Source organism: Pituophis catenifer, unplaced genomic scaffold (assembly GCF_029215685.1).
Source record: "Pituophis catenifer annectens isolate HBS135680 unplaced genomic scaffold, rPitCat1.0.hap2 SCAF_1, whole genome shotgun sequence".
In the NCBI taxonomy this organism is placed as follows: domain Eukaryota; kingdom Metazoa; phylum Chordata; class Lepidosauria; order Squamata; family Colubridae; genus Pituophis; species Pituophis catenifer.
In genome coordinates, this window is record NW_027256881.1 from 144,677,165 (window position 1) to 144,694,821 (window position 17,657).

Genomic DNA, 17,657 nt, shown 5'->3' on the forward strand with positions numbered 1-17,657 from the left:
CAGGCATTACTTTCAGAGATGGAAATTGTGGCATGTTTGCAACCTTGTATGTATATATATGTGTATGTGTATATGTATATGTATGTGTATATGTATATATATATATATATATATATATATATATATATATATATATATATATATATACTGCTCAAAAAAATAAAGGGAACACAAGCAGAAGACATCCGAGATCTGAATGAATGAAATAGCCTTATTAAATACTTTGTTCTTTACATACAGTTGTTTATACACTGCTCAAACAACTAAAGGGAACACAAAACTACTGTATGTAATGAACAAAGTATTTAATAAGGCTATTTTATTCATTCAGATCTCGGATGTCTTCTGCTTGTGTTCCCTTTATTTTTTTGAGCAGTGTATAAATATAAACATAAACAAACATAAACATAAACATAAACATAAACATAAACATAAACATAAACATAAACATAAACATAAACATAAACATAAACATAAACATAAATATATATACTTTGCTAAACATATAATTCCCTCAACACTGTCAAACTATTTACTACGTCTGCACTACTATTAATCTTCTCATCATTCCCACCACCCATTTCCTTCGACTTATGACTGTATGACTGTAACTTTGTTGCTTGTATCCTTACAATTTATATTGATAGTTTCTTGATTGCTTATCTGTACCCTATGACTATCATTAAGTGTTGTACGTTATGATTCTTGATGAACGTATCTTTTCTTTTATGTACACTGAGAGCATATGCACCAAAGACAAATTCCTTGTGTGTCCAATCACACTTGGCCAATAAAAAATTCTATATTCTATTCTGTATGGTATACAATACATTATCCACTAGCAAATATGTCTCATATCTAAAGATATATGAACATTGACAATGTGGTCATTTAGCAAGTCATCACATGATCAGACCTGATTTTACCACCATTTTTATCAATATTGTTAAGGAGATCACTGCTGTCATTAAGGAAATCATGTGGTTGCTAAGTAAATCTGGCCTTTAGCCCTCGAGAAATACCAACCTTTGCTATGTGTTCCAGCCATCTTCCGAGAGCTATGAATACAAACAGCATTGGTGGGGTGTCAAAAAATGTGATCGGACTCTGTTCAGCCTTTTCAGTAACTGCAACTATCAAAATGGTACATGAATATACATAAGCAGTTGATGTAGCTAATACTATCAGGACATCCATGTTGGCCATTTTATGCTTTAATGACTTGTAGGCTTGGACATAGAAGTTCCATCCACCCAGGAACTGGAAGGAAATAAGTGAGAAAGCGAGAGAGAGAGGAGCAATTAGCTTTCCATCATGTCCTGTTTATGTGTGTCAACAGAACTTTTTAAAGATGTATAGATAACTACATAAAGGGAGATATTAATAACAGAGTATTTAAAGAACCTCCATACCTGAACCAAAGTACAAAGTACAAAGAAGAGAAGGTTTAGAATAGACAGTCCAGGAATCAGGTTTTGCTCCAACACCATTGATCCATGATGTTCCTCAATGGGTAATAACATATAAACCATTAAGACCAAAACCGGAATACCAAACACCAGGCTGCATAAGAATGATTTCTTCCATCTGCAATGGCAGAGAATCCACACTGTTAGGAGGTGAAGCTTCCCTCACAACTTGATTGACAAAAGCAAATTATACCACGTTTACCTCCTACAGATCTCATTATCATCAGATTTGATACAAATTAGCCAGGGGTGGGTTCTAAATTTTTTTCCTACCGGTTCTGTGGGCGTGGCTTATTTTGTGGTTGTGGCTTGATGGTCATGTGACAATTATTTACGATTTAGCAGAGGTACTGGTCTACCAGGCTTTTAACTGCTTGCAGAGCTGTACCGATCTACCCATTTATTTTTTGCAGGCACTGGTCTACCCATTTATTTTTGCAGGCACTGATCTACTCATGTATTTTTGCAGGCACTGGTCTACTCATTTGTTTTCTTTTAACACTGATCAGCTGTAGGGCAGCCCTTTGAAGCCCCGTGGCAAGAGTTTAAACAGTTTTTTTTTCTCTAGCCATCAGCTGGGACTCAGGAGGCAGCAATAGATTGGGGGTGGGGCCAAATAAAAGGTAAGAATAATGCGGGGAGTGGGGGGGGCCAGGGGGTGGGGGGGGGCAGAACCGGTTCGGTGATGTCATATTGTCACCGCTACCGGCTCGGGACAACCGGGCCGAACCAGGAGGAACCCAGCACTGAAATCAGCCCTGAACATAGATTTGTGTGCTCCTATGTTTTATTGTGGCACCTACGTATGTGTGCAGAACTACAACATTTGGCTTGCAGCAATCTGGATGACCATTAGCAAAATGTCACCTGGGGTTTTTGCAACTCAGCTATGATAGCCCATACATGCAGAGAAGTATGAAACAAAGGAAATGAACAGAGCCTGGTGGCGCAGCAGACTAATAGCCTGTTATTAACATTCAGCTGCCTGCAATTACTGCAAGTTCGAATCTTGCCAGGCTCAAGGTTGACTCAGCCTTCCATCCTTTCTAAGGTAGGTAAATTGAGGACCCAGTTTGTGGGGGCAATAAGCTGACTTTGTATAAATATACGAAAGTATGAAGGCTATTGCTTAACGCATTGTAAGCCACCCTGAGTCTCCGGAGAAGGGCGGCATATAAATCAAATTTTTTAAAAAATGAAGACTCTAGTAAAAGGCATAGTGTGTAGTTGGCCAATCAGATCAGAAACAATTAGTTTAGAAGTTATTCATGAAAAATGAGAAATATGTCCCCATTTCTCCTCCCCACCTACAATTCCATCAGAGAGTTGGCAACAAAGAATTCCTCAATCTGTAACATTTCAAAGACTTCAGGGAGAAGAAAAGCTGTTTTTTCAATGTACGGATATCTAATTGGAGAGGAATATCCCTGGAACATTTGTTTATTAAATATTCTTTGGTTGGCAGATATACTCACTGTTGGATCTCCTGTTTATGATCCAAGTTATGATCTTTTGGATCTCTTTTAGCCAAAGATGCTTGGAAACCAATTCCCTTTATAACAAAAAGCAAAGAAATACCATTACAAAAACAAATACAAACCGTTATTAGATTATTATGTTATGCTAATAAACGGTACTTTATCAATTACCAGAGCTGATTTTGTAATGAGAGGTTTAAAAAAAAAGGTAAGCCTTAATAATAAAACTTTTATTTGCGGTCACAGACCAAAATACAAATATAATTACAAAAGAACATGGGGAAAGTAACATCATAAACAGTTGGCTACCAGAAGCCTTGGCTGAGAGGAATTACATCGTTCTCCTCTAATAGTTACAGCTCTTAAAAAAAAAATTTGAAACCTGAAAAGTAATGTGTGAGGAGCCATCCCCTAAACAATATAAGGTCAAATTACTAGCATTGGGTCCAGAGAGATCTGTTTCTAAAAGAGACAGTAATTTAGTCCTGCCTGCGTTATACATAGGGCAGTATAAAAGAACATGCTTCACCGTTTCAACCTCAGCTCTATCTACAGGGGCATAACCGCTCACTTATCGGGAGCCTCTTAAATCATCCGTCCAGCAATGCTGAGGGCAAGACATTGAAATGAGCAAGGGAGAAGACTCTTCTATACTTAGGGGTAAGCCTTAATGTTTACTCATGGTGAATACCACTCAATGTCCAAATATTACAGGTTTGCTGATTAGGAATTTGGAAACTGTAGCCCAATAAGGTAGTCCTCAATTTATGACCACAATTGAGCCCTGAATATAGGTCGTAAGTGAGTGCCCATGTGACTGCCTTGCTCAATTACCACAATCCTGCCTCTCCCTGTTGCAACATTAAATGACCATGCAGGTTGTTAAGCAGACAGAGTGAAAGAACCGCCTGTCGAAGGAGGGCAGACAGCTCCCCGCTCCATGTGTAGAAAGGAATTGCAGCACTGGGCTGGAGAAAAGAAGCTCAGATGACGAAGATCTGACCTTCCTTGCTCTACCAATGGACTTCCTCAGTCGATCTCTTTGAGAGTAAAAGACTGCCTGACGGACTAATTTTATCCCGCTCAGGGTGGAGTTTCTCCATTAGGCAGGAGAGGAACTGCAGTACTGGATTGGAGCTCAGATCACCAAGATTTGATCTTCTTTGCTCTAGCCCAGCACTGCAATTTGAGAGCACTTTTGCTCTCCATGAGGCTAGGTCAGGGGTGTCAAACTCAAGGTTGATCCATGGGCTGGATCTGTCCGACAGGGTACTTAAATCTGGCCCGCAGGGTGCCCTGGAAATAGTGAAGAACCAACCCGTGGTGCCTCTGCCAGTGAAAACGGAGCTTGGGGAAGCTGCCCTCCTGAGCTCCATTTTTCACTGGCAGAGCGCTCAGGCCTCCACAGGCACCCCCGACATGGGTGACGTTGAGTTGGCCACGCTCACCCTGGCCACACCCACTTGCCCCAAGGTCAAACACATGCAGCCCTCAATGAAAACGAGTTTGACACCCCTGGGCTAGGTGAAAAAGTCCATTTGTGAAGGAACTTTTTCACCCAGCCTCTCTGAGAGCAAAAATGCTGCTTGCCAAAGAAACTCCAGCCTACTCAGGCAAAATCAGCCCATCAGACAGCGTTTTTGTGCTCTCAAGGAGACCAGATGAAGGAGTCTTTCCAACGGTGATTATCTGGAAAAGCCAGAAGGGAAGATACCACATGGTGTTCACATGACTGTGGGGAGTCTGGCAACCTGCTGTAAGTGCAAGTGGGTGGCCAAATGTCCAGATCGCAATTGTGTGACTGTGGGGGCCCTGCAACAGCTGTAAGTGTAGGCTGCAGGTTGTAAAGTCCTTCATTCAGCGCCATCATAATATTGAACAGTTGCTAATGAGTGGTTCTTGGGTAATGACTATCTGTGTATCTGGTAGATGCTGGGTTAGGGAAGATTACCATACTGATTTGCAACTTTCTAAAAAATGCAAAACAGCAGAAAAGTTGCCAATGGTCTTCTGATATCAATCATTCATCTAGGCCAGGGGTGGGCAAATATGGCCCTTTTATGACTTGTGGACTTCAATTCCCAGAATTCCTGAGCCAGCCATGTTAGCTCAGAAATTCTGGGAATTGAAGTCCACAAATCATAAAAGGGCCATATTTTCCCACCTCTGATCTAAGCCATGGGTTGGGGAACAATGGCCCCTTTATGACTTGTGGACTTCAACTCTCAGAATTCCTGAACCAGCATGGCTGGCTCAGGAATTCTTGGAGTTGAAGTCCACAAATCATAAATGGGCCATCATTCCTCACCTCTGATTTAGGCAATCCAGTTGAGATTTACTACCTTTCCAGGCCTCTGGAGACCAGTCATAGCTCCTTAGGTGACGAGCATCTGTATATCTGGGAGATGCCAGATTAGCAAAAACTATCTTATTGATTTGCAATTTACTAAAAAGGGCAAAACAGCAGAAAAGTTGCCAGTGGTCTTCTAATATCAATCATTCATCTAGGCCAGGGGTGTCAAACTCAAGGCCCGGGGGCCAGTGCGGCCAGCGGGTGCTTAGATCTGGCCTGGGGGCTGCCCTGGAAACAGTGAAGGACTGGCCCACGGAGCCTCTGCCAGGGAAAATGGAGTTGGGGGGGGTGTCACATGCCGAGCTCCATTTTTGCTGGCAGAGGGTTGTAGGAGGAAATGGAGCTCGGGAGGCCATTTTCGCTGCCAGAGTGCTCAGGCCACCACAGGTGCCCCCAATACGAGTGACGTCGAGCTGCGCATGCCCACCCTGGCCCACCCATCCTGGCCCCCCGAGGTCAAACACAACCCTGATGCGGCCCTCAATGAAATCAAGTTTGATACCCCTGATCTACGCAATCCAGTTTTTTTTTCTTGTTTTTTTTAATTTGATTTATATGCCGCCCTTCTCCGGAGACTCAGGGCGGCTTACAATGCTTTAAGCAATAGCCTTCATTCTTTTGTATATTTTATACAAAGTCAGCTTATTGCCCCCACAAACTGGGTCCTTATTTCACCTACCTTAGAAAGGATGGAAGGCTGAGTCAACCTTGAACCTTGGAGAGATTCGAACCAGCAGAAATTGCAGGCAGCTGTGTTAATAACAGGGTGCACTAAACCCCTGTACTATCAAGGCTCTGAGTTGAGTTGAGATTTATCACCTCGTCCCAGGCCTGGGAACTGCGTAGCTATTGCAGCAGTCTCCTCTGAACATTCCAGAAGCGTGGACTTCAACTTCCTGAATTCTCGTTATAGAAATGGCTAGTTTATATTATTATGGAAAAGTAAAAAGTTGAGTTTCGATGTTAATGCTTTATTCTACTGCAACAGAGGGAGTCAGAAGTCAACGGTTTTTTTTCTTTTCTCCCCCCACCCTCACTTTTCTTTCCCCTTCTTCTCCTCACTGTTATTTTCCTATTTGCTTTTGTATTTTATTCTATAAGCTAATAAAATGTTTAAAGACGGCAACTTCCAGAATTTTCAACAATGGCTATACTGGATTGCGTACTCTGAGCATAAAAATTTGGAGTGTGCCTGAACTGGGGAAGATTAAACATAATGTTAATATTAATTAATTAATATTAATTAATTACCATCATGGCTCTTAGAAATGTTTGCTTTAATAGCTTACCTGAACAATTTTTATAATCTCTCGGGGACCAATCACTTCTGGATCATAACGAACACGGGCTTTTGAAGTGGCTAGGACTACAGATGCATAGAGAATTCCATGGGTTTCAGTAAGCTTGGATTCAATGCTATGAACACATGAACTACAAGTCATCCCTAGGATCTAAGCAAAATTTCAGTTAGTTGTCGGCACAAGAATTTGCTTTGGGCTGTTAGATCAACCATTGCTCCATTGTATTTATATTGCCCATGTTTTTAAAAAATACACTAAGTTTCATCAGTATGGTACTTTACACAACCTCCTGAAGTTCCAAATCAAAAGGGCATCTATAGAAGACAGAAAATGAAAGGGAAATACAGCCAATGAGAATCCCAAGGATAAACCAGCTTTCCCTAATCTAGCGTTATATGCTAAATCTCATCACATGCTAGCTGGGAGATGGGCTGGCAATATATTGGGGATTCTCAACTGTATATATTTGCCTTTCATAAGCAACTTTGCAACAATTCTTACATTGCAAAGTAAGTACATTGGTCAATCATTTTTCCTGGGAACATCTCAGATGCTCACATTTGTCAGAAGTAGCTGGAATAAATGTAGAATTGTATGTATGTATACAAATCTATCCAATTGGCATTATGTTTTAGAACTTTAGATTCAAACAAAATTAAAAGTACAAACACTGTTATACCATGGGTGTATAACAGTGGTGAAATGTAAAATTTGTTACTACCTTCTGTGGGCGTGGCCTGGTGGGGGGGTAATGTGACTGGGTGAGCGTGGCTAACTTTTTTTTTTAACTTTTAAAAGCATTTTCTACAACCTCTTTGGCCGAAATTGTAAAAAAAATGCTTTTAAAAGCCTCTGACGATCAGGCTAGTCAGCTGGGCTCGTCAGAGGCTTTTAAAGGCATTTTTTTTCTACAACCTCTTCGGCTGAAGAGGTAGAAAAAATGCTTTTAAAAGCCTCTGACGAGCCCAGCTGAGCCGCGCGATCATCAGAGGCTTTTTTTTTTTACTTTTAAAAGCATTTTTTCGGCCGAAGAGATTGTAGAAAAAATGCTTTTAAAAGTTAAAAAAAACAGCCTCTGATGATAGGGAGGCTCAGCTGGGCATGGATGGGGGCGCGGGGATATCTGCTACTGGTTCTCCGAACCACCACCCGCCATCGCTACTGGATCGGGCGATCCGGTCCGAACCGGGAGCATTTCACCCCTGGTGTATAAAAATATGACTTTAATTGCAATGTTAATTGCATTTAAAATTTGCTGCTGGAATCTAAAATTCAGTGTTTCAAAAATCATATGCATGAACCTAAAAGAAGGACAATCTATTCCTTGTTTAATATTCATATCTGTATTTTTCTGTTTGGGATCAATATGAAGCTTCTAAGACTTTGTGTCATGATGCTCACCTTAAGATCTATGGTCCCGTCTGTGTCAGTATAATCTTGTAAAACTGAAGCTTCAAAACCCAATTTCTCAATCAGCTGGATTATTTCAAGAGGTTGAATTTTATCTGGCTTATATATTACCTCCACTTTCCCTGCCATCAAGGCAACAAGCACAGAGACTATTCCTGTAAATACAAAGCTGCATCAGACAAATAAATTCTTTCCCATGTCATACCCAACAGCTTAAACACAGTGGTAGCACTCAGTCCAGCCTTAAAGTGTAATCTTTATTACCTGATCCAGTTACCATTTTAGGTAGCCTGATGAGAAAGTAGATCTTTCTCAAATCTATTGTATTCCCTTCTAAGCAGATATATTTACAAGGCATGTCTAACACCAAATCAAAGTTGTATTCATGTCATTGTTAAGTACTTAACACTTGAGGTTAGGTTCATTCCAATAGAGTTATTCACATAACAATAAGATGCTAAGGTCGCCCCTATAGTTATTTAGCAAGCTAAATAATCAGCAATGGGTGAAAGCCACTGTTTCAAAGGAGAACCCAAATAACATAAAGAAAAATGTGCCATACTATTTTACCATTTTCTTTTTGTAAATTCTTCTCGATGCTTGAAACACACGATGCACAAGTCATGCCTGTTACAAGCAGGAAACATTTTTTAGTGTCTCTTTTGCTGGACAATTCTGGAAAATTAGTGCACAACTTCTTTTTTGGCAAAAATACATCTTCAGATGACAATTCTGGGACTTTGTTTTTGAAGGTAACAGAGGTCATCTCACTCAGCTCTATACCTCCGTCAGTAGGTTTTCCAATTACTGTATCTAAAATAAGATCAATATTGCATGAATACGTGGAGCAGAAGAAACATTAGTTAATCATTATCCCAAAAGTATTTTAGTTTGCTTTTGGAAGCATTGCCTTCCTTCCTAGCAGTACTATATTTCTGAAGTTAAGTGAAAAATTTTAAACAAATATGTATTGGAATGCCAATCCCAGATGGATTTTAATTTTCAAAACATGAACAATATGGAAACACATCTGAGAGATTTGAACTATTTAAAGCATGGACTGGCATTCTTTTTGTGCTGAAGACCACATTCTGTCAATGATAATTGATTGGGGGCTTTTAGGACAGAGCAAGCCAGCTGAGGAGAAGAACATCCATTGTCTCTGACACCCTCCTTTTTCCTTTTCTTGAAAGCTTCTTCCTTCCTTTTCCAAAACATAAGATTCTTAAAAGACCTGTGATCTCTGGCAAAACAAATTGTGAAATGCTTATGCCAGTCAGACCTACTTAATATTTTGATGGAAGACTACCTGAGAATATTAGGATTGTAGGGTAAACTAGAAAATTGTTCTTAAAAAGATAATGGCTAACCCATGCTAGGGAAAAGGAAAACTCAGGGTTAGAGTTAGAGTCCATGAAGTCACCAGGAGTAAAGTCTGATCTAATTTTTTTTCCCCCAAACATTTTGTTATGTTAAAAGACAACAAGTTACAATGATCTTATACTGCACTTGATGGATATTCCATCAGCAGCCCAGAATATTATTATTCTGAAATAACTCTATTGAGTTTATGGATATGTCAAAGGAAGTCTGTGCTGGACATAGTTTTTGGCTTCCTACACAGGACATAGCTTTCTACGAAGTCTGATGGGCTTAAAAACAGTAAGCATAAAAATTAGCTTCTAACTATGTCTGAAGGAACTGAGAATTAGTTTCTATTTATTTACAATTTATCCAAGCATCCTTTTTTGACTTTCAAGTACAGATCTAACCCTGCAACTAAAAGAGAGACAAATTTAATGGATAGAACTCATGTGTTTCCATATTAATGGAAAGCTATAGCCACAGTTTCTAAATAAATATATGGAGTTCAAGACGCCTGGTATTTTAGTATTAAATACTTAGCCTCTAACCCTAGGCCGGGGCTTATAAATTTGTGTTCTGAATTTTAACCCAATCAGAAGCATGTTTGGGAATTTAAAATTCATCAGTTAGCACAAGAGTTTTCATACATCTTGATTCAATAGCAGAAAAAGCTGTATCATAAATACCTGTTAGGACAAAAGCATCAAATCCCATGTCTTCTACAGCAGCTCGTATCTCTTCAGAGTTGGTCGTAACAGAATTGTAAGACACAGCTGCAGTACCTTCAGTTAAAGATACAGAGATGTGCATTACCCCTTTCTTTTGGGATATGGAGCCTTCAATAGAATTTGCACAAGAATTGCAGGTCATTCCATCAATTCTAAGGAGAGCTGTACTGCATCCATTTGCCCCCCGTACTTGGGAAAGGTGACCGAAAGAAGGTACAGAAGAGGCAGCATTTGAGATCATTAGTCCATTTTGGCCTTCCTTTCCACAGGAAAAAACTAGATTAAAGCTACCAGGGGTAATGGCTTGGACGGCTTGCTGCAATGAAGGTGGAGTGATGAGCTTTTGGTTGAACCACACAGTAATCCTTTTTTCTTCCAGGGATACCTTAGTACCCTGTACTCCAGTCATCTCTGAAATCAAGCCTTCCATATTGTTGGCACAAGATCTGTCATGCATTCCTTCGATTTCTAGTACTGCTACGCATGTACTGGATCCAATGTTGTCCCTAGTATTTCCATCACCATTATGTTCACTGGACATTTTTACATTTATCTGCTGTAAGCGTTCAACATCAATGAAACCTAGTTCCAATGGGGCTTGTTTATGCTTTATGGTGCATTCATATCCCAGGCCGTCTATGCTATTCTTTAGTTCTTCGGGCTTAATAATAAAGGGATGGTAAACAACGATAGCTTCTTGGTTGTTGAGGGCCACTTTGATTTTCTTCACCCCATGTAATTTCCCAATATTTTCTTCAATAGTATGGGTACAAGACTGACAGGTCATGCCTTCTATTTTCACCTTAATAACAGCTTCACTGGACCATTGGCCTGAAGCCTGGGTTGCCTCTACAACATTGTTGTCAAATCCCAGTTTTTTAATTTCCTGGCAGATTTGCTGAGAGCTTATTTCCAGTCCCAAATATTTTACGGTTACTTGGCTTTGTTCAAGAGATCCCTTGACATTCACAATTCCTGATAACTTGGAAATGGTGTCCTCTATGGATTGGATGCATTCTTGGCATGTGATACCCGAAAGATCAATGGTAGTTGTGTTTATTTGAGAATGAAGACAAGGTGAATTATCCGAATCTTCCTCAAAGCTGAGGTTGGTAAAAGCAAGCTTCTGTTTCATTGCCAAGGCTGATATGTGGCCAGGTGAAAGATGCTGAGGCACAGCCTGAAGTGAAAGAAAATTTAAACCAAACATTAATTCTGCTGTTTTAATATATGAGATGAGGTAATAACAGCCTTTTTCTGTAAGCTTGCTACATATTTGTTAGGAATACTATCTTTAGACATTTCTAAAGCAAACAGTTGTGAATGTGCTATGCGTAGTCTTTAAAAACAAAATATTTCTGTGCTCACAAAGAATTGTTTAATTGAGAGATCACGTATTTTCTTCCAAAAGTCAAGCAAGAGGAGTGTCCCTTAGCAAGAGCAGGGGACACTGAGATCAAAATACAATTTTCTGATTGTTTTATTTACACATGTCCCAATAATACTTGGGAGCGGGAGGAAGGACTTTTGGAACTAACTTTTAGCAGGCAGTAACAAGACTCTTCAATCTGGGTTTTGTAAATATATATATACACTATATTTAAATATAGCTGTGCTTAAAATTCATATTTATATGTTGAATGCATGTCTTTAGTGAAGTATTTCAGCGTTAAAGCTGCAGTCCAAACTTGATACCGGGTTCATGTCTTGCACTGAGCTACAGTTTTGTTTCTTACCTAAGCCTCACTTGCCTGGTTTACAAATTGTGCTAAAGCATAAACCATGATTAATAAAACATAAATTTACCAAACATGCTAAAATACACTCAACCCTTCAATGACCAGGACTGAACTCTTATAAAATCGGAGTGCCACATTAAATTAGACAGCCACCATAGTTCAAAGTATGCTCTATACTTCTAATCAGTGGTGAAATCTGAACCGGTGTGCTACTGGTTCGCTGGCTGTGCATGCGCGCTGCATGCGCGCATGCGCCGAGCATGCCAAATCTGCACAGCATGCATGTGCAGTGCACACCAAACATGCACTGCGTGCATGTGCGCATGCACACTACACGCCAAAAGGAGGCTTGGGAAGGTAAGTAAAACAGCGGGGGGGGGAATCAGCTGTGCCATGCTATTTAGCTTCACTAGAAAGCAGGATTTCCTGCTTTCTAGCAAAGCTAAACTGCGCAGCACTGCTGATTGTCAGAAATACCAGTTCAGAGGAACAGGTAGCTTTTTTAAACTACCAGTTCGACCGAACCGGTAGTTTTTATCACTACCAGTTCGCCCAAAACGGAATGACCCCTGCTCTAATCTAAACACAGTACAAAATCCTGAGCTTCTACTAGCTGAAAATCTTCAGTCTTCAGCACAGTTTCATTATATTAGGCTTACCCATATTTTCCTGTTTAGTGAGCCAACCATTTAAGGAGAAAACCCAAACTTAAGAATTAAAAAAAAAAAAAAAAGCCACATTAACCCAGAATACTATGAGTAAAATGGGGTGAAGTGGAGAGATCCAATAACTACGGACAGACCTCAACTTACAACAGTTCATTTAGTGACCATTTGAAGTTATAATGCCACAGAAAAAGTGACTTATGACTGTTTTTCACATTCTTACGACCACTGCAGTATCTCTATGATCACGTGAGCAAAATTCAGAAGCTTGGCAACTGACTCATATTTGTGAAAGTTGCAGTGTCCCAGGGCCATGCAATCACCTTTTGCAACCTTCTTACAAGCAAAGTCAACGGGAAAGTCAGATTCAGTTAACAACCATATTACTAATTTAACCACTGCAATGTTTCACTTAACAACTATGACAAGAAAGGACAAAACTCATTTAACAAATGCCTCACTTAGCAATGGTCATAAATGAAGGACTACTTGTATTCTGCCTTAGACCTCTTGAAATCCGTCACAACAAAAAAGTTTTCTAACAAGACCAACAAGCAAAACACCAATTTATTTTGTCAACTGACTTTTTTTTTATTATCAGGATGTTTCAAATTAGTTTGTTTAAAACAAGCGATAGGAAAGAACTAAACCTAAGCGTAAAGTGATAAAACTAGGTACAGTTGAGTATTGTGTATGATCCAAGGCTTTTAAGAAAACTCTAACATTAACCTACATATCTACACTGCTTACACTGCTTACACTGCTGCAGTTTATTGAACTGAGAATTATTGCTAGTTTCAATATCCAATAATGAGCTTATCTGTAATTACAGTTTGTCTTTCTTTCCAATCAATTACTATTATGAAAACCTTACATGCAGCCTAAGATTTGATACCCTGTAATAGCCAAACCACTGGCTGATGCAGTTGCGGAAATGTTTTCTCCGCCAATAAAAAAGGAAAGTTTTTTTTTTAATTCTGGAGAGAAAAACAGATGCTACTGGCACATATTATAATGTTACACAACCATAAGATTACAGAAACTGCAACTAAACTGAATGTTTCAAGAGAAGCCGCTGCATTCTCTCTGTATGAACACAGCTTACATTCATACCACAACTCGTAACTCCACCGAGTTACTCCATGAGGCTTCCCTCAAGGGCACAGACATTGTACTTCAGCCTGAATTTCCCACAAAAAAACCCACTCCAAACACACAGCTCAAACCACAGCATAGGTCCAGATAGGTTAATCTGAATGCCTCCAGCCCCTTGTACACTGACCTGTTTGTCACTGTTGTCCAGTGTTCCTGGAAAGTCCCTGGAGGAAGCGTTTTTCTCTTTTGGAAACGCATCATTACCGGTAGCTCTCACAAGAGCTCCTTGCCTGCAACATTCCTTATCTTGCAACATACACATATTTTTAGAAGACTGCCTTTTACTGAAATTAACCAGATTAATGTTTTTGTGGTTCAGAGTTGCCACTGAGGACTGGCTTGCTCTCAGAGACATTCTTCTTTTTTCCTTTGCTTTTCTACCTCCTCATGGTACTGACCGCCAAATGAAAAAGTGTTGGTTGCTTCATTTAGTATTGCAGAATTCCTCCTCCCCTGGCCTCCCTACTCTCTGGATGGTCAGATCACTGCATGAACCTTTAGCCTTCTCCCCTATCCATAGATTATGACTCCACTGCGCATGGTTACAAATAGGGTTTAATTTTTTCCCACCCATTGTCTGCCTCATACTCATTGAAAAATGGCATTTAATACGATTAATCTTTGTACACAGCTCTCCAGTGTCCTCAGCCAAGACTGCCTTTCACAAGCTTGTCAAATATGGCCTGGGTGAGGCAATCCCATGTATAATTAACTCTTCCAGCCAAACTTTCTTTCATCTTCAATCAAAAGCATGTTCAAAACACTGGGAACCCAGATTGAAAGAGATCAGTTTTTAAACATGAAAAGGGTACAATATTTATCAAAGTTTTGCTGTGCGACAGACAGAAAATGCGAGCTGTGTGATGAAAAATGATCATTCCTACTAACAAATGCAGGAGGAATGAAAATATCAAGCAAAGGTATTTTTTGAATTATATTTACCTAATAAAAAGGGTCTGAGTAAATTTTATCTAACTTTTCTTTGCTGCTGCAAGTTACTCCTATCTCACTGATATGACTTCTGAAGTCTGTGAGTCTCAGATCATGAATCGGTGGCAGTTTATTCTCCATATAAAATTCCTTTTCACCATTGTTTACTAAATGAAGCAAATCAAGTTTGTTATATTTCAAAATTCAACTGTTGTTTGCTTTCAGCAAATTCTTATGAATTTGCATATGCCAACTAAAACACTACTGCCAGGCATCAAGCTCCCTAAAATTTTACCAAAACAAGCTTCCTTTGTCCATGCCACAACTTCAGCGAGGTTTCATTATACTTTCTTGGGAGAGCCATGGGATAACTTTTCAGGAGATTCTTAACTATTTAAAGTATTGCTCCCAATTCTCCAATCAGTAAGCAGCTCCTTGGAACAGCTTTGATTTCTTTTGAAATAAAAGTACAGCAGGTTTATTGGCATGTTGCACTGTAATATTTGCAGTTATTTGCATATTCATAAAGTAAAGGTCAATGCAGGCACACAACGTAGAAGCAGGGAACCTGTGGACCTGCCAATGTCACTGCACTATATTTCCCAGCATGCTTCATCATTTGCCATACTGGTTGTGGATGCTGAACTCCTACTTCATTAAACATCAACAAACTCACCTCAAATGCTACATAACTCAATCCAAGTTTGTCAAATATCTCTATCCTCACCCCCAGCATACTTATCTAACAGTTTTGTGATAACATCCTTTCCTAGTCCCAAAGGTGCTTTTTCAAGAGGCAACTGAACTTTCTGGTTTTTCTTTGAAGATGTTTCGCTTCTCATCCAAGAAGCTTCTTCAGCCCATCCTTCCTAGTGTCCCTAACTCCCCAAACCCCCAAAACTTTAACCTTATACTGTCTACTGTTGACCTCACCCCATTCCTAAGAGTTCTGTAAGGGGCATATATAAGCGCAACAACGTACCTACCATCCCTGTCCTACTGTGTCCATTTATTCATATCCATTTCCTGTATTCATAATCATGTTTATTCTTATATCCGTTATCTTATACATGTTTGACAAATAAATAAATAAAAAAATAAAAAAATAAATCTTAGTTTCTTCTCAGAAAAGGATTTGCATTAGAGCATCCTCAGGTCGAATGAAGACCTTCCCCTGGTTTTGATGTCTCCCCTCTGATTCATATCTCAGTTTAAAGGAAGGGTTTTTCCACATAATCACAGAAAATGTCCTTACAAACTGTAGCATGAAAACAGGTAGCCTGATCTTGGAGGAGCAAATACGCCCCCTTTTCATAATCTTTTGAATCCTCTCACAACAAAAGCTTCTTAAAAGGCACTAAACAAAAGGAATGTAATTTGAACTTCAGTCTCTAAAATAAAACTGAAGAAAGGGAAACGATGTAGATCAGATGTGCTTATGCTTTAAAGCAGCTTATTCTCTAAAAACAGGATGCCTCTTCCCTACGAGTGAAATGGGTTAGGCTGAGAGAGAGTGATTGGCTCAAGTCAACCATGCCTAAGGAGGAGTAGAACTCATGCTCTCTTGATTTCTAGCCTAGTGCCTTAGACCAAACTGGCTGCTAATCTTATTTCAATAGGAGAAGGAATCATCTTATTTTAGATTAAAGTATTACTTATTTGTTGGTTTAGAGAAATGATGGTTCTTATTGCCTAAGCGGTGAGAAAATAATTTCAACAGATGCATCCCTTGGAGTTGTCCATTCTTCTGGAAAGAACCACAATGCTTGTTAGAACACAGTAACCTGTATGTCACTCTAAGCTAAGCTTCATACATTAATGCATAAACCATGGATTTCACTATCATTCTTTCAGTTTTAAGACAAGATTGTAAAATATGTAACCCTTCATATTTTGTGTCTTGTACTCATAACTCCCACCTGGTAAAAGCTTTGAGAATGAAGACTGTAATCCAAAACACTTAGAAGGTCTATTTTCTTACCACTGTTTGGATTTGATAATGTTGGATTACAACCTCTATCAGTCCCCATCACATGATCAAAAACCAAGAAAAAAATTACAGTTTAGCAACATATAGAGAACACATGTCTTTTGTATACTATTGTATTGTATTGTATATTGTATATATTGTAAACTGTATTTTTAGCCCAGATGCATATTCAAAAGTTTACTGTCTTATATTCTAACTTGTCCAGGAAAAGAACTAAAATATAACATAATTGTCTGGAGAATGAGGATACAAGGACAAAGCAATGGGCAATTAAAATCATATAAATCTAAGATTATGTCTAAAAATTTAGGACAATGCACATCAAAGAATGCTGAATCCAACAGGCCTACATAAAGGATTTATATACGCCTACGGAGGAATGAAACATTCTACAGTACATTCACATGAATCCAAATTGATACTTGGTAGCTATCACAAAATGTTGATGTGCCTGTGATTTTAAAACAGGGAGCCAATTAAGGATTGGCCAATACAACAGAATGAGTATAGTTCACAAAAGTCTAGCATCATTGAAGAGCAATATTAGATTCATATTTACCCTTGCCAGGTGTCCACTATTTGAGCGGACAATCCACTTTTTTCACATTATGTTCACTATTTTTTTTCACAAAATAGTGGACATTTTTTTTATTCAAAAGCTTTATGATGAAATGGTACGTAATCTAGCGCTGTACAGACTAAGAGAATAAGGATAGGAGAATCACATTTTGTCTTTTTTTTCATAAGTTAGAATGAGACAAAGATCGAATATCCATTGAACTCGATTCTCCGAAAAAATTAATGATGAGATTAAAATAAAAATATATTATAAAATTATGTACAGTTCACATTTTTAAAATGTATTGTAGCTTGTGTCGACTGACCTAAAATGGCGTCGAGTGATGAGAGTGACAGCGGCGAGATTTCGAATTCTTTAAAACGAAAGAGAGGAGTGTGCAAATACACCAAAGACTGGGAAGCTACTTTTGCATGGATTACCAACAACGAAACCAACAGAACAAATACGACGGCCTACTGTAAATTGTGTCAGAAATCATTCACAATTGAATATAA

At 39.1% G+C, this 17,657-nt stretch overlaps 1 protein-coding gene across 1 annotated transcript in view; it reads right to left on the reverse strand.

Moving 5' to 3' along the window:
- ATP7B (ATPase copper transporting beta) overlaps nucleotides 1–14,146 on the reverse strand; it is a 38,060-nt gene extending 23,914 nt beyond the window's left edge. Inside the window, exons 1-8 of the mRNA XM_070933023.1 lie at nucleotides 13,791–14,146; nucleotides 10,063–11,284; nucleotides 8,582–8,824; nucleotides 8,003–8,166; nucleotides 6,590–6,751; nucleotides 2,945–3,021; nucleotides 1,413–1,587; nucleotides 1,027–1,260 (exon numbers count right to left, since the gene is read on the reverse strand). Of these exons, the coding sequence (XP_070789124.1) occupies nucleotides 1,027–1,260; nucleotides 1,413–1,587; nucleotides 2,945–3,021; nucleotides 6,590–6,751; nucleotides 8,003–8,166; nucleotides 8,582–8,824; nucleotides 10,063–11,284; nucleotides 13,791–14,018 (2,505 nt within the window). The 5' untranslated portion in view covers nucleotides 14,019–14,146. The remainder of the gene's footprint in view (nucleotides 1–1,026; nucleotides 1,261–1,412; nucleotides 1,588–2,944; nucleotides 3,022–6,589; nucleotides 6,752–8,002; nucleotides 8,167–8,581; nucleotides 8,825–10,062; nucleotides 11,285–13,790) is intronic.
- Between the last annotated feature and the right edge of the window lie 3,511 nt (nucleotides 14,147–17,657).